Here is a 25,595-nt window from a genome sequence, read left to right on the forward strand (position 1 = left end):
ACACACACTCCTGCAGGGTCACGGGCAGGTTACTGAGTCAGGGCTGCCAAAGCCCCACAATGATGTTTTCCTTTTCCCAACACCCCCTCCTTCCCCTGCCTGCCCCAAACCCGGCACTAATCTTGGAGCTGCTTAATAATAACAAAGCCAGCAGCGGTGTGCGGCAAGGCCATTTTAAAGCCGAGTTTTCCTTGCTTGGCAATTCCCTGATTTCAGAATGCAGTTCCCAGGCTTGCAGAACCCGTGCGGGTGGAAACAAACGCTTCTCCTGAAAGTTGATTAAAAGCAGAGCCCCTCACGAAGAGGCGACAGGAAAATTAAGTGAGCGACGGGATGGAGTTCTTTTGCCGCCACCCTAACATTTGGAGGCATGTAAATTATATTTTAATAAAATATCTATACGCGCCGCGCACACGCATGCGCACACGCATGCAGAGGACAATCTGGTTCTAATTACTTGTACTTTAGTTGAACTTTGGCGTTTCCTTTGACTTTCTCCCTAATGTATGTGAGCTGTGGGCCTTGCAATCCTGCAGTGAATCCACAGAAAAAGAGGGGAAAAAATCCAGACCGGCTCTCTTTGGTGCCAACAAAAATGAAGCCCAACTGAATGTTTTGACCAAATGCAACACTTTGCTCGTCTCCCTTAATTAGCTGAAATTACTCCCTCCCACAGGGTCTGGAGCTCTGGGCTAGAATTCCCTGGGGGCTGTGCAGGAAATGCCTTTTGCTTTACAACTCTTTTTTTTTTCTTTTAAGGCTCAGCTGCCCAGAGAGTGCATTAAAAGACTGTCTTAATCATGGAAGGTTCTAGTAAAAAGGCAGGGTTTTCATAATGCGAGATGCCTGCCTCTAATCAGGCCCAACATAAAATCCTGAAATCTGTCAACATGGTTTAGGCAGCAGTAAATTAGTTCTCACAAAGAAAAAGAAAAAAAACCTGTATACTGAGCTCTCTCTTAAAAATGGTATCTGCTACTTAGTCTAACCTTTAGAAAAATGCCAAGCATGTTAGGAATTGTGAAGGGAGCTATTGTTGGAGACTTTCTGTGTGTTTAAATGACACTCAGGTGTGTTGTAACAACAAGGACATTTATGCTGTGTTTTCTCAGGTGAGTTAAGTTTGTAAGTGCCAAGTCCTCTTAACAGGCAGCAGCATTAAATTTGTGGTTTTCTTTTGAATTTCGGGAATGAATTAACCCCCAGAACTGTGGCCCTGTTTCAAGAAGCTGTGTCACTGGCAGTGCAGGCATTCTACCTCGCACCATCTCTGTGGGTGGAGATTTTGTTTAGTTTGGTTTTGTTTTGCCTGCAAACAACCTGAGTTTGAAGTCCTTCAGAGCAGTGCTTCTAAAATGCCATCTTCGGACCGGTGTCCTTTCCTAAACTGCCTGTGGCCAGTCCATAGTAAGTGCAGAAACTGAGAGCAAGTGTTTAGAAAATTTTACTGTAATTGGACAGAGTGATCTTATGTCTACTAACATTTTTTTCTAAGTTGGAGCTTGTGTGTTGTTGTTGTTTTTTAACACCTTAATTCCTTTTTTCTAGAGATCCATTTTATATATTTTTTTTCCTAGGGATTTGTTTTCACTGAATTTTATCAATCCATGATGGATTTAGGGTGGGAGGGGGTAAGAAATGGTCTTTTACCATAGATAGAGTGAACATTACTAATTTAAAGCACCCCCCTCACCCCAGGAATTCTCTTGCTGGTTGCTGGTCTGGAGCACACCTTGACGAGCATTGATTTAGAGACAAACAAGACCTATAATGAATTTTTATACAAGGAAAGTGATTCGAGCTTCATTTTTTTAGTGACAGCCATCTCTGTGTTGCAGGGATGGAGGGGTTTAAAATATGGGCTGGAAGCTTGTGTCTGTCTGTGCAGGTTGGTGCAGCTTGCTGTCTCCTTCTGCATGTGTGCAGCCCAGAGAAGCCCCCTCAGCACCTCTGGTGCTGACTCTGCTCTGGGCAGGACCCACGGAGTCAAGCAGAAGTTTCTCGGTCTTGACCATTCCCTGACGAAGCAAGGCAGCCCATCTGGTGAGCAGTTTAGATGCCACATCGGAGGCTGCTGCTTGTCTGGGATGCAATCACCAAAGAGCACTGAATAGGACTATAAGTAAGCAAGGAGATAAATAAAAAAGCAAGAGGCAAAACGCAGATCCAAATCATTCCTCAAAGGCTGCTTCCCCAAACTGAAATCACATCGGGATGGCCGGAGTGCAATTGTTTGATTGAATGACACAAGCCTCCTTTTTCCCCCCTGGGAAGTCTAAAAACTGCTTTTTTGGCCTGCCCGAGATAGCTGAATGAGCTAATACAGGACGCGTTGTCTGCTGAGCCTGCAGAGTTTTCCAGCAAAAATTTTATCATTCCATAGACTGTGATTGCGCTTGCCTGGATAAGGAACGGAATGTTTGAGGCCTCTCAAGGGCATTTGATGAATCTAACTCTAATTTAAAGGGACTAATAGATTATTGATTTAAGCGGGATGACAGTGAACAAATCAATGGCCAAGCACTCTGTAGCTACCTTAAACACCAAAATGACTAGTGAAAGGGGAGTCATTAGGCGCCCTGCCTCCCGTTTCCCGCTGCCTTTACTGGTGCTGGTGGTGGGAGGGGGCGGAAGGGAAAGAGGAGCACTAATAAACTTTGCCAGAGTATTTTGCTACATTATCAAAAAGGCCAGAGGTTGCATTCAAGTAGGAATCTGCTTTTATATTGAGGCCGTATCCTGCCCCTGATTCTAGAACTTGCTGTGGAGAGTTTGTTTGAGACTAGCTTTGGCAGTCTGACTAGACCACTGAGACTTTTTCTTTATTTCTTGTTTAGTTTTGCATTATGCTCAGTGTTGTAGGCCACACAGGAAATAAAGGACCAGGGATTACCAGTTTAGAGGCTGATATTGGAGCATATGAAATCACAAATATTTAATTCTTTATTACCGGTAGGGAATTTTTTCTAAAGATGATTATTTCTTGTCATATGTAAAACGTCTCTGTTTATGTTTGTGTGGGATTCGTCTATGGCATTCTTAGGATTCAAATTCAAACCACAATAAAAGGAATCAATTTATCCTTCAAAACACAGCCTGGTCATCTCCTCCGGGAAGCCTCCCTTGATTTGTCCTGGGCAGAATAAAGCTTGCAACCACCTTTATTATTATACCAGTGGTTCCCAAACTGCTGCAATTTGGATTCACCTGGGAGTGTATTTTTTAAAACACATATTCATGCCTAGCTTCCACTCCCAGACATTCTGTCATAATAGATCTGGGATATAACCTGTGCGCTAGGATGGTTGAAAACTCCCCAGGTAGTTCTAATAGATAGCCACGTTTGGGAACAATTGTTATAGTCTAATCATTGATTTACCCTCTGTTAGGCCAAACTTGTCAAGGCTAAGGGATTATACCATGCACTGCCCATGGCATATGACACAGTGCTTGGTATGTTATAGTCACTCAGCAAAAATAAACGATCGAAGATGTGAGCATCCGTTGTCCAGATATGGGAAAGTTCGTACCATTGCAGGTGGAATCCCCACAGCTTTAATAAAAGTCCAGAGCCCTCACAATTGACTGCTTACAATAGAACATTTCCAGTCATGGCAGTCATTCAGGAAAAGCCTTCTAGAGTCATTCATTTGTTATCAATGGCTCTCATCCATAGAAAAAAATCTTTGTCCAACCTTTGTAAAATGTTTTGGGATTTTTGAGGTCTCCCTCTTTTTTGTGTACTTTGCCCGGAGTTTCTTGGGTATTAAATTGCCTGCAGTTCTGTTCCTCTCTTTGGGAGGGTGAAATGCTGGACTCCCTTGAGTACATGTATTTGAAGTGGCATATTTATGGAAATTACCACCCACTTTTGAAATTCAGGGCATAGCTCTGACAGCTGAATCCAGCCCTAACAATTCTATTTACAACTTCCCTAGTCAAGCCAGATTAGCTGTTCTACATGAGTGAGTAGGACATTAACTCCCCCTGCCATTGCTTCTGTAGAGAACACAATGCAGGATTGAGTGGTGGTGAGGACAGGGCTCTGTCAGAGTTGGGGGAGCACTTGGGTAGAAATAGAGGCACACAAGTAGAACCAATCTAAAAGTTTTGAGAAGTATCTAGGGAGGGACTCATTTATTGATTTTAGGAGTGTTAATGGACACAGCCTTTCTAGAAGTCAATTTACCCACATGAATTAAAAACTAACAAAATATTTTTAAATAACCATACCATTTGAATGAATAATTCCACTTCTGAGACTTTATCCTAAGGAAATAGTCAGAGATGTGCTGAGATTAGCTGAAAAGATCTCCATCCTAATGGAATGTTTTTTGGGGAAATATTTTTTTTTTTACAAGGAAGTAAACTCCAGACCGAAAAAGTTAAACAGACTAATTCCCAAATAGACTCTACAGTATAATTCCATTTTAGTAAACAAACAAACAAACAAACAAAAAATACTTATATGCATAGAAAAATGGGCTGGAAGGTGTATGCCAAAATGATAACAGTGATTTTTCTCTGAGTGAGAGGATTGTGGGTGATTCTGTGTGTGTGTGTTTGTTATTTTTGTTTTGGTTTTAACAAAGTAGTATATTATTTTGTACATTTTGTTGTTGTTAATGCTCACCGAAGGATATTTTTTCCATTGATTTTTTAGAGAGAGTGGCAGGGAGGGGGGGGGAGAGAGAGAGAAACATGAATGTGAGAAAGAGGCATTGATTTGAGAAAGAGGCATCGATTGGTTGCCTCATGAATCCGCCCTGACCAGAGCCAGGGAACAAACCTGCAACCCAGGTACATGCCCTTGACCAGAATCGAACCCGTGACCCTTTGGGCCGCAGGCTGACGCTCTAACCACTGAGCCACGCCGGCCTTGGCTTATTTTGTACTTTTAACAAGTACTGCTTTCTTCTTGATGTCATTAGTACTCTTTTGTTTTCAGTGACGTTGATTACTATGAGGAATGCTTTTGCCTTCACAGCCTAATAAGTGATCTGATAAGCTTTAGGGACACCTCAGATGCCAACCCATCTGTAGGACACTTGACATAATTGTGCCAAGCTATGCAGAGTAAGGGCTTTCTTCGTCCCAGATACCGAGGTTCTAACCAGTGAAGACTCAAATAGGTTTATCTACTACTAGACCTGTGCTACTCTAATGAATTCATTCCAAGATTTTTCTGAATTATGTAAATTCTATAATAGTTGGTTCTATTCCAAAGGGATAATTAATTTTTTAAGTAAGTAAAGGAGTGTATGAAAGCTATTCGATTTCCAGTTTTATAATTTCATGACTTAAAGGGGCACTTAGTGTTTGTAATGAAGAAGAAAATGTTTATGTATTAATTCAACAAATATTTATTGATTACTTACCTGTTATGGACCAGGACCTCCTCTAGGCCTGGGGCACAGTTGTAAACAATGTAGATAATTCCTTTAGCCTCATTAAGCCCATACTTGAGGGTGTGCCAGAGGCATAATATAAAATTATATACAAACTTTCTAAAGGTAGAATTTGTTAGAGAGTTTTACAGAAAATAAGATAAAATAATGGGATAAAATGACCAGGAGTGAGGAATGGGGTAGGGCATTTTACTTAGAGAAGTCATCTTTGAGAAAGTGACATTTGTTCTAAGAACTAAGAGATGAAAAGGAACCAGGGATGTGAAGGTCTGAGAATTTCCAGGTAGGGGTAATGGTTAGTATTTAGTTGCCTTAAGTTGGTATAAGAACTTGGCCTATTTAAGAGAGAGGATAGAAGCCAAATGTTTAGAGGTCAATAAGTTAGGAGAATCATTGATGTCGCTAATGGGCCACATCATGTACAGCTTCATAGAACATAGTAAGGAGTTGGGCTTTGATCTAACTGGTGACTACCAGAGAGCTTTAGACAGGTAAGTGAGAGCGAATGAATTAAAATTTTTGAACAGTTATCTTACTGCTTGTTTGAAAACTGGACTCCAGTGTAGAGGAGTAGGTACAGTGAAGAGGCTATTGCAGTAGTTGAGGCGGATTCCTAGCCTGCTGTAGCAGCAGGATTTCGAGATGAGGCTTAACAGTATGTCTAGTGGGACAGTTGACTTGACTTGCTGAAAGTTTGGCTATAGGAAAATTCAGTCAGCAGAATATCCAATCTGGGAGCCTAGGGGCAGTAGAACAACTGGAAATGTTATACCTGGGAAATCTGTATGTTGTCAAGTGGTTTGGAGATTGGAAGATTCTGGAACATTTTTTGATCACTTTCAATCACTCCTTTCCCCATATCCATCATACTTTGTGAGCATTTTTGCCTGTGATTGGAGTAGGCTGGGCTTTGCTTTGACTTTGTACATAAAATCTGGAGAGTAGGGATTGGAGAATACTTGGATCTTAAGTTCTACAAATTCCTATTTCCCCTGGAATTTGAGTGATTAAACAGTGAAATGGGGGAATTATGTATTTTTAAATCTAGACTAAAGAGCAACATGAATCAGTGCCATGGTCAGTGCAAAACAGTGCTCCTCAAACATTAATTGTACATTTGGTGTCCTGGGGGTTTTGTTAAAATGCAGATTCTGATTCCATAGGCTTAAGATGGGGCCTGATACTATGTTTTCTACTAAGTTCTGAAGTGACGCTCATGCTGCGGGTCCAGGGAGCCGTCTTTGAGTAGCAAAGGTCTTGCCAATATTATTATTGATGAAGATTGGTTATGGACACATGCCAGAGGCCCTCCTCATATACTTGCTGAATGGCAACTTGGGGCATTTTCTTCATTTGTCCTCAGGAAATTTGCTTTTGGTTAAATGAGCAACAGGGTCAAGCAAGTTATTTCTGAGCCTCTAACTAAATCAGAAGCTAGTGGAAACAAAAGGGTAGAAAGAACCTGGGGTCTGCAGTATGAAGATCTGACTGTATCTAGGCTCTACCACTGCCCTATTGATCTTGGACAAGTCACTGTGTGCCTCAGACTCTCAGTTTCTCTTAAGGGTAAATGGTGATAAAAGCATCTCCCTCGCAATGAGAGAGACATATGGATCGCTTCATAAACTGTCGGGCACCCCATCAATGTGAGTCAGTATCCCCACTGCTGTGCCTACTGTGATGACTGCTTTTGTGGACCCATCTTTGCTAGCGTTATTGCTGAGTTTGGGACAGAGTCCTATGAATTCACTGGTAAAACAGAAATGAACTGAAATCCATTTTCTCTGTTTCTCCCCTGCCCATCTCCCTTGTAGCGATTGAAACACAGAGCACCAGCTCTGAGGAACTCGTCCCGAGCCCTCCGTCTCCGCTTCCTCCCCCTCGTGTGTACAAACCCTGCTTCGTCTGCCAGGACAAATCATCGGGGTACCACTATGGGGTCAGCGCCTGCGAGGGCTGTAAGGTGAGTGCCACGGCTCTGTGCCTGATGCGCCCATTCTCCACGTGCTCGGCCAGGGTGACCTCCCGGCTCCGGAAATGGGCTGCTTTGACATCTGTCACATCACCTTCCATTAGTGTGGTGGCCTCAGTTGCATTTCATGATTTCACTTGTTATATCTCATTAGTTAAAAATTCAGAAACTTCCACAAATGACTGATGGGGGCCAAATGTTCTAGGGCCCTTAAAATAACACAGAACAGTCCTTTTCAGGTAACAAGAGCCTTTTGAAGGAGTTCTGAAAAGCATCATCCTGTTTCTCTTTAAAACGTGCCGTCTGGCGTCTCTGTAGTTTTATTTTATTTTTAAATATGACTGACAGGCCACTGAATCAACTTGCAGAGAATCCAGGGTTGAAATTGGGATTTATCTTCTGGCTGCTTCCTCAGCCCTGTGGCCTTTGAATTATAGTTTGATTTTCAGCCTGTAGGGACTTGCTACTGTGTGTGTGTCATAAATTCAGGGGGACTGGATTTAAAATTCCAGCCTTCAGAGTAGTGGAGGCTGAACATGTGTCAGGGAGGCTATGGCTGCTTTGAATCAAGCTGGACAATTGTTATCGAGTCCAGCAGGCTTAATTGAGTGAAAGAGCTTTTTTTTTTTTTTTTTTTTTTTTAAGAGAGAAAAGAAACAAAGAATGACTTCACAGGCAAATCTAAGTCATCCATAGACAATTTTTCAAAGGAACTATGGCTGTCTTGAGCCAGCCCTTCTCTAGATATACAGCATCTTTATGTCTTCTCCAATGGGTGTTCAGGTCTGCTGTTTATATACCTAAATTGCATGATTCATTTGTAATCGTAAACATGTTGGAGTAATCTTACAGGTGCTTTATGGCATTTTGCATTTGGTTCATCGGAGTTAGCACTTGTTCCTGTGTGTATTGGTTAGGCACTATTGTGTAACAAACCATCCTAAAACTGAGTGGCTTAACACAATAACTTTTTATTTAGCCTACAGTTCTCTGGGTCAGCACTTCAGGCCAGGCTCCTCTGGGTGCTTCCTCTGCTCCTAGCGGTGCTCCACTGTGTATCTCTGGTCAGCTGCAGATTAGCTAGTTGGCTCTGCTTCTGAGGGTAGTACTTCCTGTTGGCTGGGGACCCTCAGCTCAGCTTTCTTCCATGTGGTCTCTCATTCCCCTTGGGCCTGGCTGTTCCCATAGGCAGAGTTCCAGAAGAGAGGACAGGGGCACACAGGTCTCTGAAGGCCTAGGCTCGGAAGTGGCACACTGTCATTCTGACATGTTCCATTGGCCAAAGCAAGTCATAAGGCCAGTCCATACTCAAGAGGTAGGAACATAAACTCAACTTCTTTATTCAAGGAGCTGCAAAGTCACATTGTAAGAGGTAGGAATACCGGGGGAGGGAAATTGGGGTTGTTTTGACATTCACTCTACTATACTGCACGTCTAGCTGCCTATGAACACACAGTAGATAGGACTCGAGCTCTGTTGCCCAGCACCTCACACACAATCTCTCATGCAGGGGGTGCTTAAAGATGCAGGTCGAACAAACACATAAATGTCACTCAGCCCCTCAACGAAACTATGTGTGCTTTCCCTTCTTTCAAATCGTTTGAGTAAACATGTATTACTTTACAGGGTAAGGCCAGTTTGAGGACATTCATTAAAGACGTAGGATCATCTCTCTGCCTCTGGGACTGTGTTGGTTGTTTTAAAGGAATTCCCTTTCCTTCAGTAGCTTCAGGAAAGTTAACACGGCAACCAGTTGGTAGCTGAATAGAAAGCAAACATTTGTGCCTCTCATTATCGCTCTATTATTGGTAACCTCTAGCTGAATCTAGATGTATCCTGAGATTTGGCAAGACTTCAGAGTACCAGTTCACTTTGTCCAATATGTAAATAATTTGTTGTGCAATATTAACATTCTTTTCTAATACTCATTTGAAAGTTAAATGAAAAGACACTCCTTTATTTCAAAAACTTTTAAGTCATCTCATGTCCAGAAATCTTAATGAGGTTGGTTATAACTCAGCTTACCTGCTCCCATTATGCTGGGAAAGAAATTTCCCAGCCCGACTCTTCTCGTGCCAGACCCCAGGCCCTGCATGTCGAGCTGTTTCACAATCTGCATGGTACAAACTGTTGTAATCAGCCTTTAGCTAATTCCATGAATCTCTTGTTTTAATTTAGGATTCTGACTCTTTTTAGGAAAACCCCCAATGAAAACAAAACCCATATCAACACAAGCAACTTTGATAAACTTGGTTAAGCTCTTCCAAGTCATGTTGTAATAAATCTTTTAGCAGAGCTACAAGCCCGGTAAGGTCAGATGAGCTCACCAGCCAGCTAGTTGTCAAATTTGAGGATTTCTGCCTTATAGGCGGGTCTCGGAAAATGGGGACTGCCTTTTGCCTTTGGTAAAGACTGGTCAGCATTTTGTCTTGCTGGGAAAATGCAGTGACACAATTCACAGAACTGAAAAACGAGAATGTGAAAGTATAATGTAACACCCAAAGAAAAAAAATAACTTTTATTATCATTTTTTATAATTACCAATACAGTGCAGAATTTATTATATAAAAAACTACAAAACCAAAACAACCATAGTTCCACCCTGGGAGAGAACCCCCCCGACCCTGTTTTTCTATGTGTATATTTTTTTGTTTTTTACAAAAATAGAATTTTACCTTGCACATTGGTTTTTAACCTGGTTTAATCTTTCAGGACCAAAATTTAAGCTGCATAGTTTTTATGGTTATACCATTAATGTAGTGGTTTATGGTTATATCATAATTTATTTAATTAATCACCTATCGTACAATTAGGGTCTTTCCAGTGTTTCTTTGTTATAACTCATGCTTTAATGTATAGACTTTAAGTATGTATGTGGTAATTTCCTTGGGATAAATTAGTACAAGTAGAATTTCTAGGTCATTGGCTTTATACAGTTTTAAGACTTTTGATACAAATTACCAAAAGACCCTCTAGAAAAGGTATATAAATTTAAGCTGTTAATCTGTAACGACTAATCTTATTGGAAACTCTCTATTAGGAATTTCTCCCTTGTGATAGTAAGGTAATGAGTCAAGAAACAACTTCTATTCTGGAATTCTGCCTACATTTAATGTGGTTGTTCATATTGGGCCCCATGCTTGGTACCATGTTGGGATACCAGCATCCGGGCCCCTGGTGGACCTGTAAGAGCTGCCCATCCTTTGGCTGGAGATCAGAGGTCACTCCTCTGGGCAGAGCCTCTGCTCTAAAGCAGGGCTCCCAAACAGAACCCACTTGATAATTGTAAGAAGTAATGGCCTTCTTAAAGAAGTGGCTTCTACCTGTCATTACCAGGATGACCATATTGATTACTGTTTGGGGAAGAGAACCTTCTGTCTCTAGGAACCAGGTGGCAGTCTCAACCCCAGAGAATAATAGGTTGTAGTCCGCCCATGGGAATGGCCAGTGGCTGCTGTGTTGACACAGCATCACCCCGGCAACATAACCACTGGATGCGCTGCCATAGGGATGCCCCCTTGAGGGGATTTCCAGCTGAGCAGTGACAATTTTTTGCAGAAGACAAAGCGTACATAAAATGAACATGTGGTGTGGTTAGCCAACAAGGTTTAATAATATAAAGTAATAAAGCTGATTTTCATGTAAGAAACGGTCTCATTGTTCATGGCTAGAATTTATGCACAGTTTTGGCATTCTTCATATTTTACATTTCCATTTTTGTGGCTTTCAAAAGAGTTTGGAGTCTGGGGTGAGACTACCAGGGTCCGAATCTTGGCTAGCACTTGCTAGCTTCGTGACTCTGGGAAATCATTTTTAATTCTCAGTGTCTCTCTTTTCTCACTTGGAAAAATGGAAATGATAATACCGTGAAGATAAAATGAATAACTATGAAGCATATAGAATAATATCTGGAACATACTATGAGGTATACGTGCTTAGTTATTGTCATTAACTTACACTGACTTTTGCACACACTGATGTAACATTGGTTATCATCTTAGTATTCTTTCTTATCATGTTCTTCCAACAGTTCCCATTTCTTTACACCAAAATGAACACTGCCTCTTTCCTTCAAGACTCAGCTTAAGACCCAATGACTCCATGGACCCTCCCCTGATTACTAGGGCAAACTGTTTCCATAAAGAGCCAGATAGTAAACTCTTCAGGCTCTGAAGGCCATATGGCCTCTGTTGCAACTACTCAACTCTGCCACTGCAGCATGAAAGGAGCCATAGACAATATGTAACGGAATGGGCATGGCTGTGTTCCAATAAAACTCTACAGAAACAAGCAGTCGGTCACCTTTGGCCCTTGGGCCTAGTTCCCTGGCCTCTGCTAAAGTATACGGTGGTGTGTCATTTCTTACAGTTTCTGAAACTCAGAACTCATAGTCCAAAGCACTCATGCCAAAGGCGGCAGGCCAGCCGGTTCTGGTGGACTGCAGGCTTGGGACTGCTGCTCCTCCTCTCCACTGGCTTCAGGAAAGTTGCCTAACAAGAGCTGGTATCCGCTTGCCCAGGGCTCTGTGGCGGGAGCTTCAAGACCACTGTCCCTGTCTGGTGTTCCTCTACCTCTTTTTTCTCACTCAGCTCCCTCTTATCTCCCAAAGTCAGAAAAATTCATAATTTTCTTATAAGTCAGAAAGTAGCTTTTGCTACTATCTAAAGCACCTGGTATCTTACTTTGGAGTGGTTTGGGAATGTATTAGATCTTCCTGCTTAAGAAATAATCCAAATGCTTGTTGGCTTAAAACAATACATTTACTTGCTCTAATTCTGTGTAGGTTTTTTGGTCTGGCTGGCTTGGCTTGGGCCAGGCGGTCTAGGATGGCCTCGCTCCCATGACTGAGGCTTTGGCAGGATGACTGCATCTTCTTCCCGTGTTGTCGTTCCTCATGCATTAGCCTAGCCTGGACTTGTTCACATGGCGGTGGATGGGTTCTCATCAGTAAGAGAAAACATCACCAATGTACAAACCCCTGGTTGCATCACACTTGCTAATGTCCCCTTGGCCAAACCAGTTACGCGTTCAAGCCTGCATCACGGGTGGCGAAATAAGCAGCATCCCTTAAGCGGAAAAGTGGCAAAGTCACTTTACAACAGGCTGAGTATACCCGAGGTGGCATTGATTGTGTGCTCTCTTCTGTTTCCCCCGGTTTCATGAGTAAGTCTCTTCAGACAGCTATATTCACCATTTCGTCATCAGATCTTTATTGAAGACCCCCCAAGTTTCAGGTCCTGGGCCAGGTGCTGGAGATACAACAGTGAACCCCACAGACAAGTTCCTTCTTGTACAGGAAGGCAGATGATAAACAGTTCACAGGGGGAAGGAAATGAACAGAACCGTGGGGTAAAGAATAATGGAAGGGTACCTGATTTGATAGGGGTCAGGTGAGATCTCATGGCTGAGCAGGAACAAGATGTGTGAGTAATAGGGGAAGGCATCTTAGCTCAGAAACTGAACACTGGATCGAGGGCCATTTCTTCCCCTCTGGGCTGTGTCCATGGACTTGTCTGGGCCTCAGCAAATCTGCAAAACGAAAGCAAATCCACGAGTTTGAACCCAGTGCTATGCCAAATACGAACACTAAAAACAGTGAACCCCCAAATTGAACTGATTTCTTGTTAGGGATGGCTCACGGGGCATGGGAGTCCCTGGGGTGGGGGGAGCAGGGAAATGCCCGTGTTAGATACCTACTCTAACCCAGGCATTTGGGCATTTTATGCCCATATTTTATTTAATTCTCACAGCAGCCCTGCCAGGGGGTAGGCTTTATAATTTTACAGAGGCGGAAACTGACGTTCAGAGAAGTTAAGAAACTTGACTGAGGTCACACAGCCTGCCTTTGTAAGGGCTAGGATTGAAATCCTGTGCCTGTTGGAAAACACCCCATTGCTTCAGCCACTTGGAAACAGAAGGTAGGAAGCAGTGGTGTGGTATGGCCTGGGTTGGGGGTTTCATGGGGCAACAGAGTAAAAACAACAACAGGTGGGGGCATCCTTAAAAGAAAAACAACCCTATTGTTTTGATCATTTCATAAAAGAAACGGCATCTTTACAACAAAACATAAAAAAGGAAGAGCTCACAAGTCAGCCTTTTTCTAAGAAGGGACAGTTAACAGACAGACCCACCCACGGGCACCCTCCCAACTGGTGCTTGTCCTGTTCCCTCTGCTTGGCCACTGATGGGTGGAAACTTCCCATCCACAAGCAGCACTTGGGAGCCACTGTCCCCCACATGCGGAGCCCCTGGGGTGAGGCCGGGTGCAGCCCCGGTGGCGCGCCCGCTCCGCTAGGGCGCAGAGGAAATGCTTGCTCAAGGTCACATTGGCCGCCTTCTATTTAAAGCAGCCTTTAGGAGATTAAACTCCACCAGCCCCCTGGGTCCCTCCGGGCTAATTTTGTCCATTTTCTCATCTGCCTTTGTTTTCCTTGCCTCTGAATGGGGGAGCCCTCATCTCCATGACGGTGTTCGGCTGCTGGGCTGTTTTTTTCCTGGCAGACAGCAAGTAGTGTGGTCAGGCACAGAAAGTTTTGCAATCAGGAAGATGGATGTCTGTGCTTAATTTTAGAACTTCTATTAAATACTATAAATGTGCTTAGTGATTTTATTTGACCAAGGCCCTTTCAGAGGACATTGTTTTTTTAATTTTAATTGGCGTGGGTAAACATGAACATTCTGCTCTGCTTGGAACATTTTTTACTTTGTGCACCCCAATAGTTGCTTCTGTTTAGTTGTTCATCACAGTATTGGGCCCCCAAAACAATATAACACACTAAAGGCAATAATGAAAACAGGACAGCGTCTGCATGCTGTAGTAGCTAAAACTGAATTATGAAGCCTGCCATCAAGTTCATTATTCTGGTCCCTGAACCAGGGTAGTAGATCCCCTTATAGACCCAAAGAGCTGTTCTCCTTATTAAAATCGACCGACAGAGAATTTATTTATTCTCTCATTCATCAGACATTTATTAAACATCTTCTGTGAGACAGACTCTAGGTATAGGAATTAAAGATGTGTGTGTGTGTTTAAGACATGGGGATGTTTTATTGCGTAAGTTTTAAATTTCTTAATTTAAAGAAAACTTTCTGAGCTGTGACCCATGGTCACATCTGAGTGGACTGTGCTTTGGTTTGTCCTCATGGCCAAGTCTCATGGGGGCAGCTTCTTATGGATCAAAATACGTAGTGAACTTTTATATTGCATTTTAATTTGTGGCTGCATTAACTTATACAAGAAATAGGCAATAAAAACACCTTAGATCACATTGTCTTGAGCTCAAATAACGTATTTAAAGGCCTTGAATTGACCTGTTCCTTTATCTTTACAATATCACTCTTAGATAGGAGATCTGAAGTTTAATCTCCATTCTACAAAAATGAAATCAAAATTAAAACAGAATTAAATCATATACACACAAATCCAAAGGTTTTTATGTATTTTGTTCCCAGCATTGTGTCCCATTGTTTTTAGAAAGTACATAGAACAGTGCCTGTTAAATAATAGGCGCATAGTAAATATTTATTGAATGTAGGGATAAGTGAATGGGCAAGGATGTAAACACGCATGTGCCATGTGCTGTGATTCTTGTCGTGAGGGGGCCTGATGGGCTCAGAGGAGCCTCAGATCCCTCTGACGCCTTCAGGGAAGGCTTTATGGAAGAGACAGTTAAAAGGGGTGTGAGCATTTTTCAGATGAGGAAGGGGAGAGGCTGTTTTAGGGAGAAGTTGTAGATGAACAGGAAAACAAGGGAACTTGAAATAACCTATAAAAAATTTTGTGGAAAAATGCCCTGGCTGGTGTGGCTCAGTGGGTTGAGCATCGACCTGTGCACTGAAAGGTTGCCGGTTCAGTTCCCAGGCAGGGCACATGCCTTGGTTGGGGGCTCGATCCCCAGTAGGGTGTGCAGGAGGCAGCCGATCCATGTTTCACTCTCATATCAATGTTTCTATCTCCCCTCTCCCTTCCTCTCTCTCTAAAAAAAAAATCAATAAAAATTCTTTTGAAAAAATATTGTGGAAAAATGGAAACTCACCCACACTGTTAACATGAATTTTGCATAGATCTGTGCGAGCAACTGTGAATCAGCCAGGCATTTGCTCAGATGGGGCTCATTACATATCATTTCTTCAGAGGTGCCTTCTCTAGAACCCCCAGGATAGGTCCCCCCTTTTTTTACCTTTTCTGTTGTTCTACCTTGTAGCACTTAACTGTGGTTAACTTATTATTTATGGACTCATTTGCTTGATACCATCCCCTTCTGTCAGACTATAAACTCCAGGAGGGCTGGAGCTGGTCCTTCATCACAGACTTACTACCCATGCCTAGCATAGTGCTCTACAAATAGTAGGGCCTCAATGCATTAGTGTTTTTATCAGAAATTACATCTGAATATATAGTAATTAATATAGTTATAAGTGATGCATAATAAAGCAGATATAATTATATGATAATGCACATAATAGTATAAGTTTATATATTCTAATTGTGTAATGAATTGCATCTCATATAGGGTTTGTGATGATATATACATGTAAACTTTTGTGAAATTTTCCAAACTGGACAAGGCCTTTGGTGGCCAAAGCCCAGGTCATTTTCTCAGTAATTTCTGCCTCCCACCTCTGAGTTAACCCTTCACTGCAAAAGATCTGTTCTCTTTGAGGTGTCTTTAAGCAAACTGTTAAGGACTAGCAACTGGAATGATGTACTCAAGAATGCTGTGGGATCTTAGTAATATAAAGAAAATAAAAATCTCAACATCTAGAATATACCTCCAGATCTGGTCACATCAGAACTGCTGAGATGGTGGTCTAGTAATAGTTCCTACAGGAAAAGAAAACTTTTTTTCTTCAGGATAAATGTTGTTCTAAATTGAGAAATCATTTTGGGTTGGAAAGACAGGAAAATCTGTCTTTTTTTTTTTTCCTTCTGGTGCATAAATAAACAGGAAGTGGAAAGTGAATTCTGAATTAGCCCACAACCCTGAATTTGTGTGTGCGTTGGCCGGGTGATAATAGTTTGTTTAAATTGTTGGTTTTAAGTGGTTTATAAATCTTTTAATAGTTAAAAGTTTATAAATGCTTATTTAAATGCTTTGTTGTTTTAAAATATCAAGAACACTTTCATTTGCTATTTTTGGTGAATCAAGCAAGCTAAAAGTCTGCAAGTTTTGGTAAAGATTTTACCTTTGATGTGCAGTAGAAAAATAATTTCCAATATTTGTAGTTAACCTGTCGATTGAGGTCTCAAGCCTGTTTCATGAAGTTTTGGTCAACTTTTAAAAAATATCACCAGAAATCAACACTGTTTTCTGATTTACATCAAATGAAGAGTAAAATAAGTTACTTTTACAAAATTCCTAGGGACTGACCATCATCTAAAAATGAATTATGGCAATGCATCGCGATTACACCAAACAAAACCAAAAATGTGTTTTCATCAGAGAAATAGACGTATACTTTGGGGGTTTCCTGAGAGTGTTTATAAATTATGACTGAAAATCATTCCTGTTTAAATAAAATGTACACCATCATAGGTAACGATTTAGTTACTTTTGAGAGAGGGGTATTTCAGCCTTCCCTCTTCCTAAACCTTTTACTAGAGAGGTTAAATAGAAAGCTTTCAGTTCTGTGTTTCTTTTCCTGGGGGAGCTCTAGGAAAGAAGTAGTAAGAAGTGAAATGTTCTGGGAAGCTCTTCCTGTTGTATCAGCTCCTGTATTTCTCTTCATGAGGACACGGCTCTTTGCCCCCCGTCTTCCCACTCTGCATGGTTGCCTCTATCCCCACCTGCACAACTATAAAACCATAGAAACAATAAAAATATCTTACATTTCTATTGCTTCTTAGTGTTTCTAAAGTACTTTCACATATGGGATTAAATTGGGCTGAGCTTAGCCATGGTACAAAATAGGAACCTCCAAAATGTGCAGTATCTCATACAGAATTCCTTTCTATCTCATGCAACAGTTCGAGGCGTGTATTCCTGGTTGGTTTTCCACGCAGAGATTAGGCGGCCAGGCTCCTTCCAGTGGGACAGCTTGGCGTCCACTAGGTCCTTAGCGTGGCCTGCAATAGGAAGGAGAGCGTGGAGGAGGCAGTGTACCTGCTTCCTAGGGCCCAGGGCCCAGAGTGCAGATGTCACTGGCTGCAGCTGCTCACAGGACCAAAACCAACTGCAAGAGATGTCATCTAGCCACGTGCCCAGGCACAGAGCTATTATTACAGAAAGAAAGAATGAATTCAGTGAAGAGCTAACAGTTTCTGCCTTGGGTTTAGTATTTGACCCTCATAACAATTAGAGAAGTAGGTGGAATTAGTTTCCCAGATGAAGAAGCTAAAATAGAGTTCATGGGACTAAAATTTACCCTCTGAGCCCTTGATTTATAATCTGATTCTGTCGCTGAAATGGCTGTTGTGGAAACAAACATGGATTCATTTCTGCACTTAATTTTTCCTGAATCTTATCAAATTATCTTTTTTTTGGATGATTCTAAACATCTTCATATTCCTCATATGTTCTGTTTGACATTTTGAGAGGCTGGGAAAGCCTTACCCAGGAGAATGCGACCTTTATCGGGTTTGATTCCAGTGACATCTCACAAGGCAAACATCGCATGTAGTCGGAATGACCCCAGAAAATCCCTTTGGTAAGCAGACAGTTGGAGACTGACATATGTCTCTTATTAAGCCCTGCAAAGCCAGTTCTTCCTCCAGCTTTGGAAACAGATTGGGGTTCGTGCTGCGGAGCCCCAGATGAAATAGTTGTTTTCTATTGTACCAAAAATATCTGCCCTCATGCACAGGCATCAGACTAGCACAACACAGTGCTCATGTCACGAAAACCACTCATCCTTCTAGATATTTCCTTGTCACTGAGCTTCTCTTACCATAATAGTTTCTCTGGGATTGGAATTTCTCTTGATCCTTTTACGAGCTGTGTCTTTTTGATGATGTTCGGTATTTTTCCGCTTCAGGAAGGCAGCTAGATGTGTCATGCGGGTAAGCAGTGCCAGGATGGGGAAGATTTTGTCCTGCGGATCCTAGAACTCATCCCTGAAAAGAACCTAGAGAGGGCAATGAAAATCTGCGTGCATCTCCAGCCGGCACAATGCTGGCATTGTCCGGGGCGAAGGGGAAAAGCTGGGGTCCTGGCAGGCCTGCCCCATTAGAGTCTTGTTGCTTGTTCCATGCTGAAAGGATGGCATTCCTTTGCTAGCAATGTCCTGCCCGGATTTCTGGCACCAGTTCTGTGGCCAGCGCTGTCGCCTGGGGCATTTTTGTTTGCGTTGGATTTGTTTTACTTCAAAGCGGCAAAGTGCAGGCTGCTTAAGTGTACAAGGTAGGACTGTTTTTATAAAGTTGGCCATGCAACTTGTCAGGACAGTCAAGGTGGCCCGTCTGCCAGGGCGCCTGCTTCCTGTTCGCCGGTGTCCAAGTGTGAGAAGCATACACAGTAAATTTAACTCATTAACTTGTTCGCAAGTGTCCCAGAAGCGGCTCGTGGATTTTAACATGGGCACCCACCCCCCTTTCGGGATTTCACGTGATGCTTCATTTATAACAGAGATTGCTGGATTTGCAAAGTAAATATTCCAATAAAAAAAAAAGGCAAAATCTTGAGTGACCCCTTGAGTTCTGCATCTGTCGAGGCTTTTTCTGTGCCTGGAAAGTCCTTTATATTGGTTGCAGCTCTGAACTAGGGCATGTCAGATGCAGTTCCCAGGTTCTTGTGAGCCTGAATATAATGAGCTGTAGAAAACGCTAAGGTAGGTCAGTGAGGGGGAGAAGACTTTAAAGGATTGTCATGGTTCATCAAATTTGGAGAAACTGGAATGATTAAGCTGTGTGAGTTCTCTTCTGTGCTTCTGAATCTGAAAATAGCAGCATGCTAAGTACACAACACCACCATTCATGTGGGCCTGGAAAGTCCCCCAAATCAGGAAAGTTGTCCTTGTAAGTCCAGCCCAGCAGGGATCATCAGACTGCTCCTCAGGGAAACGAGAATTTCAGTTTGGATCTTATTTCTGTATGTTGTACTCAAATTGTAGATGAGCTGCTCTATATCTGGGGACTTTGAGCGTGTGGCCATACTCTTAGCCCAGAAATACTTTTGAAAGCTGATGATGTAATTTATATTACTCCTTATTAACATAAAGAATTAGTTACTGGATAATAAAATTTGGTGGGGAGACTTGTTTTTTTTAAAATATTCATCAGTTTCCAGAGTCGTGTCCTGCTGTGTAAGATGCTCCTTTAACGTTGGACCCTAAATTAGCAAATGTATAGATGCAGTACTTCATTATATCCTTTGATGGCATCTTTTCCAGTTGAATGTATAATATACTATGTTTAAGATTCCATCAAAAACATTACACTAAAATGCTTGAATAGCTTTCAGTATATTTGTTGTGTTGAATTGTGATAGAAAAAGTCTGAAAGTTATCAGTCCAATGCCAGATATTATGGAAGAGGACATAAGAGTTCGAGTCCACTAATTCTGCTTATTTCTCTGAAATAGAATTAAATGTAAAATTTCTCATCCAATATTGTATTTTGGTCTCAAATGACTACTTCCTGCTTTAAGAGTGAGGTGGGAAATAATGCTCTATTTAGATGATTATTTGGTGCTAATCCTTGCCTGTTGACCAAAAACATATAAAGATAATGAATTTATTTATGTAAATATTTATGGCAGAGAGCATCTGCACAAAATTATAAATTGCATAACAAAGCCTAAATGAGTGTAATTATCACCACCTAATGTAGTTGGTTTTAAACCCAGACTCATAATGAAGCCATTTCTTTTGCTATCCATATGATGGGATGTTTGCTGTGAGAGAGTTCACAGGATTGATACCATGGAAATGGTAGTATAAGAAACCTAAAAGAGTATTTTGATTTAGTGAGTCTAGATCAGATATTCCTTTATTATTTGATTCTACTTCATCCATCTTATCTTTTATGAGCTCTGGGCCTCAGAAGTAGCATTGCCGTTCTCAACTGTGTACACTAATAGCAGTAAGAGCATTGGACGAGAGGGGACAATAGTGACCTCCAAGAACTATTCTTTGCATGTATTATGTCAAGGTTGGTGGGCAACTGTCAGTTGCTCTAGGCTTACGGTGGAAACTGAAGATGTGTTTAAGTATTTTAGTGTTTAGTATTTTAATAACTTATTTTAAAATAAAAAAGCTGAAATCCCTACAAGGACATGTAAAACAAATTGGATAGAGAACATGATTTAGAGAGTTTTTGGAAACTCTCTAAAAGGATCTAGAAGGAGAATGGGTCTAGAAGGAGAATGGACAATGTTGATGAAACATCTCTAACGTTGAACCTGCTCTGCTCCGAGAATCACGGCGGATTGTTTCTTTCCCATATTCATGTGACTGCCAGTGCCGTAGTCTCATACATATGAACATATGACTGCATTCACATGCTGTGGAAGGAGAATTCTCTCCCCATCGGCATCAAACTCTGTTGGTTTATGGAAAGCCGCTCGGGTAAAAACACTCTTAATTGCCTGTGCCTTCTATTTGCTACACCATTCTTCTCTGCCAATTTTTTTTTTTTTACAGGTTCCTTAAGCATAGTTCACAGGATAGATTCAGGAAAAACTGTTATGTTCCACCCAAAATTTCCTCTCTCTGAACTGAGTTTGATCATAACATATCTCTAATTTTGTTTTTTAATAATTTTCCCTACCTCTCTAGGGAACACCCCAAGAAGTTCAAGGACAGTTTCTAGCCCTCTCTTTGTGTGAGAGCCCCAGCTAGGACCACAAGCTGTCCTGTTCTGTATAATCACCATTTATCCAAAGTGGCCTGTTGCATCTTCATTAAAATAAAAGTGCTGATGGCCGTCCTTCGTGCCAGGGTTCCCGTAGTGTTCCTTCCTGTGTAGTATTTCCTGCTGTTTGAAATTATGTGATTGACTGCTTTGCGTTCACTGTTTTTCTCCCCCTCCCACTAGTATGTAAGCACCATGAGAATAGGGGACTTGTAAGTCTTATTCTGTTCTGTATTTTCAGCCCCTACCACAAAGCTTGGCATGACGCAGACACTCAGTAAATGTTTGTTGGAAGGAATCTGTAATAGATAATATGTGGAAGAGGTAGGGGAAAACCAAACAGGATTAGAGCGCATTCGCGCCCAATGATTGTTAGGTCCAAGCTGTCACAGGGAGAGGCGAGGGGACAGATAGAGACGTGGTTAGAACAATGTTGCTGAGAATGGATTAGACAGGAAAGACGTGAAGAATGACAATTTCAGGAGGCATCATTATTCACCCATTTTTATTTTTAGGACGCACGTTCTCTGAGCACTCAGAAGTGTGCAGGGGGTTCACTCCATCTGTCTTGCTGTCTTTTCCCCGCTACCCATTGCCACACTGCTCTTGGGTGTGGAATAGATGACCAAGAACGACATTTGGGCTCTGTTTGCTACCTGATGAGATGGCTTGCTGGTGTCTGCCAAGGGTGACTTTTCTTATCAATTATTAAGGTCACTTCTTAGCCTCAAGTTGAACTGGTTTTGAATTTCAAATATTGGTCTTTCCCCATTTGTCATATACACCAGTGAAATACAGATGCCTTTTCATTATGAAATGATAAATCTTACAGGGTATACTGCAGCTTACTTCTTGCTTTTTATAACTCTGTTATATAGGTAGGACAGAGAGAGGGGATGCCTTCTTCCTTTGGATTTAATTTCTAATGTAAGTGTATGAGATAAAAATTATAGAGATAAAATGACCCTTGATAGTGTGTTCCAGTTATCATTACCACATAACAAACCATTGCAAATCTCAGAGACATAAAATAACTGTCTGGGAGGTGGAATCATTTGGAGGTGTCTTAAGTTAGGCATCCGGTAGTTGATCTTGCCTATTGACCAGAGCACCTCCATGTAGCTTCTCGATGTGGCTTGGGCTTCCTCACAAAATGGCAGAATCAGAGCATCAAACCTATTACGTGGCAGTTCAGAGGTCCAAAAGCTAAGGCTGTAGAAGACAAGGTGGAAGCCGCATGGCCTTTTATTTCCTTGGAAGTCCCATAGTGTCCCTTCTGTCAAATTCTATTATTAAAGGAGTCATAAAGTCACCTAGATTCAAGGGGAAGGGACATAGACTCTTTTCTCATTGGGATAGAGCCAGAGTCACTCTAGAAGAGAATCTATAAGTGAGAGATACCGTGGTGGTCATCTTTGGAAAATCCAGTCTGCTTCAAACTGGGTTTGGTTTTGCACCAGAGGCTCTTTCTCCAGGTAGCTGCCAGATGCAGTGAGTGGCTTGTCCGTAGGAGTCTATTGTAGGAAAAAATATGCATCTGTAAGTAGTAGGAAGACACATAGCTCACTTTGTAAAAGAGGTGGGAACCTAAAGGGACTGAGAGAACCGTGGCTTCCTGCCACCAGCCACCAGTCTTGCCCTGTTCGGGTGTGTGCTCACTGAGTTAAATGGTGGGGAGCATCTGGCTACCACCCACCTTTAAAGCTGCTCTGAGTGGGTTCCTGCTTCACAGGTAACTTAAAACATGAAATACACTTAGTGTGTACATAATGCCTGTGACAACAGAGAAGGAAAGAGTAAACCAGAAGGCCCAGGTTGAATCCAGCTCTGCCAGCTTTACTGAACCAGACTGCCGGCTGATCTCCCAGGGAGCCAGCCTCAAGTTCATGCCCCCTGCCCTCCCCTGGCTTGTGTCAGATCATATGATTATCATCTTATTGATTCTGGGCCACTGAGTGGATTTTTAGTTTCACGAAATGTGGGTTCTAATGTGAGATACTCTCTTTCCTGTGCTTCCCTGAGCTCCCAGCCGAGAGTTATTTATTCCTTTTTGGGCACGCTATTCCTGTGCATGGTCAGGGTGCTGAACTCCCATTGACTTGGACCGAAATTCTCTTTGGCCTCAGTTTGGAAGTTGTCTATGGGCCCTTAATTACACCCTCTGGCAAAGGAGAAAGAACACTTGAAACACGCATAAATTTTGTACATATTTCCAAGGCTGGGCTGTGTAAAAAATGCTGTCTGTCTTTCTTCTTCTTTTTCTCTTTGAACTCGGACATGAATTTTTATAAAGTACAGCATGTCAGGGTAAGGGCAGTGAGAAAATATGCAGGGGTATTTACTTGAAAATTACTCAGTGAATCCATCATGGTATGTTCATTGGTTTTACTGTGGTAGACTGGATTATTAAATGAGAGATGTTTTATTGTATTTTAGATGGCTGCTTTTATAAATCTCAACCTTGCACCCTGGCCGGTGTGGCTCAGTTGGTTGGAGTGTGGTCCCATACACCAAAAGGAGGCGGGTTCGATTCTCAGTCAGGGCACATACCCAGGTTGAGGGTTTGAACCTTGGTCCGGGCATGTATGGGAGGCAACCAATCAATGTTTCTCTCTCACATAGATGTTTCTCTCTCCCCCTCTCTCCCTTCCCCTCTCCCCCCCCTTCCTCCCTTCTTCTTGCTAAGATAAAAAACAAAAAGAATCTCAGCCTTGCTGTGCAATTCATGCCCTCTCTGACCATATATTTTATTTTCCTTTTTTTACATTTCAAACTAGATTAGAAGCCCACAACCTATTACTTAATTAATTTTTAATTGAATTTATTGAGGTGGCATTGGTTAATAAAATGATGTAGGTTTCAGGTATACAATTCTACAGTACAACTTATGTACATTGTATTGTGTGTTTACCATCCCAAGTCAAGTCTCCTTCCATCACCATTTATCCCCCCATACCCTCTTCTATCTGCCCCCTAACCCCCTTTCTCTCTGGTGATCCATCACCATGCTTTGTCTGTGTCTATTAATTTTTTTTTTTTGCCTAAGTGCTTCACCTTTTTTACCCAGCTGTGTATTAATTTGCTCCTATTTAAAATTTAAACACAAAACCAAGTAAAACGTGCTCAATTTTGTTTTTCTAAATAAATACTTGCAGCAGTGACTTTAAAGTATTAAATTTTGTGGGTTTTAAGGTGATCTATAGAATGATGGAAGTGTTTTGGGGTGACTTTTAATTGTTACTTGGTTAGGCAGAGTTGAGGGAGCTCAGACGTCTTCAGATCTATTACTGGTCTCAAACGTTTCATTGGATTACCACCTACCTAGCCTCCACTCTCTGTTATAAAAGAGGCTGGATTATCACTGGTCACAGAGTCCACAGGTCATGTTGCTCCCACCGGATGTTTTGCGTTACAGCCAAATGGAGTGAAATAGACTGATTTGACTTCTCTCCCTTCCCCTGTTCACGCATTACCTGCCAGGCGATGACCAGAAAGCGGGGGGAAATTTTGAATGGCCCACAAACTGAACATTATCTCAGAATAACAAAAGATGGGTTGTATTTTTTTAGAAAAGAGAGGTTTGTATACGTCACAGTGGGCTCAATCTTGGTGAGATGGAACATTGCAGTGGTGTGGTTCCTGCTTGTCCTATTGCTGGTTGGCGCCCCCTCAGCCTGAGCTCATGATTTTCATTGGACTGGGAACTGGGTTCAAATCCTGCCTCCTCTCCTTTCTTGGACAAGCCACTGAAACCCAGCTTTGTTTCAAAGAATGGGGAGAGTAACTCATCTGAGAGTTAGATTTTGCGAAAGAAACACTGTAGTGTAAGCCCAGTGTTTCTTTAGTGAGAAAAGCACTGATCTAACACTTACTATGTGCCAGACACATATTTTAACTCGGTTCATCCTCACTACAGCTCTGTGAGGAAGCTACTGTTGCTGCTCCATTTCGCAGGAGGTGTAAGACCTGGGCCAAGTCAGTGGGCCCCAGCTCACTTCGCTTTCTCTTTTCCTTTAGGGACATGATTCGGCACCTGTCAGGTAAGCCAGGAGAGTTTCAAATAATTACTAAGGTTACTTACTTTCATCTTTGACATCCTCTGATTCATTACTTCTTGAAAGGAGGGCAAGAATGCATTTCGGTTATGTTTCATGTAATTCGGAATGTAAAAGGCACTCCATATTTCATTCCATTGAAATTGAGTTCAGGGTAAAAGAATACCTGATCATTTTCTGCAAAAATTAGCCCCATCGAGCAGTTGTATTTACTTTTACTGTTTGGAGTTGAGAATTTGGGTTCCTTATCAGGAGGACCAGGAGGTAAGCTAATTTGGCACAATAGAGAGTGGTGGGGAGTGTGACAGAGACAGCAGCTATCTCCTCATTGATTGCTACTGTGTATTAATGGAGTTCAAGCTTCAGCATGG

The 25,595-nt window shown here is 41.9% G+C and overlaps 1 protein-coding gene across 4 annotated transcripts in view; it reads left to right on the plus strand.

Moving 5' to 3' along the window:
* The window catches only part of RARB (retinoic acid receptor beta), a 571,444-nt gene that overhangs the window by 457,540 nt on the left and 88,309 nt on the right, over positions 1-25,595 (plus strand). For all 4 annotated transcript variants that reach the window (XM_081159689.1, XM_081159688.1, XM_081159691.1 and 1 more), the window contains one exon: positions 7,223-7,371. In XM_081159689.1, the coding sequence (XP_081015815.1) occupies positions 7,223-7,371 (149 nt within the window). The remainder of the gene's footprint in view (positions 1-7,222; positions 7,372-25,595) is intronic.

The sequence above is a fragment of the Miniopterus schreibersii genome, assembly GCF_964146895.1.
Source record: "Miniopterus schreibersii genome assembly, chromosome: 15".
Taxonomy (NCBI): Eukaryota; Metazoa; Chordata; class Mammalia; order Chiroptera; family Miniopteridae; genus Miniopterus; species Miniopterus schreibersii.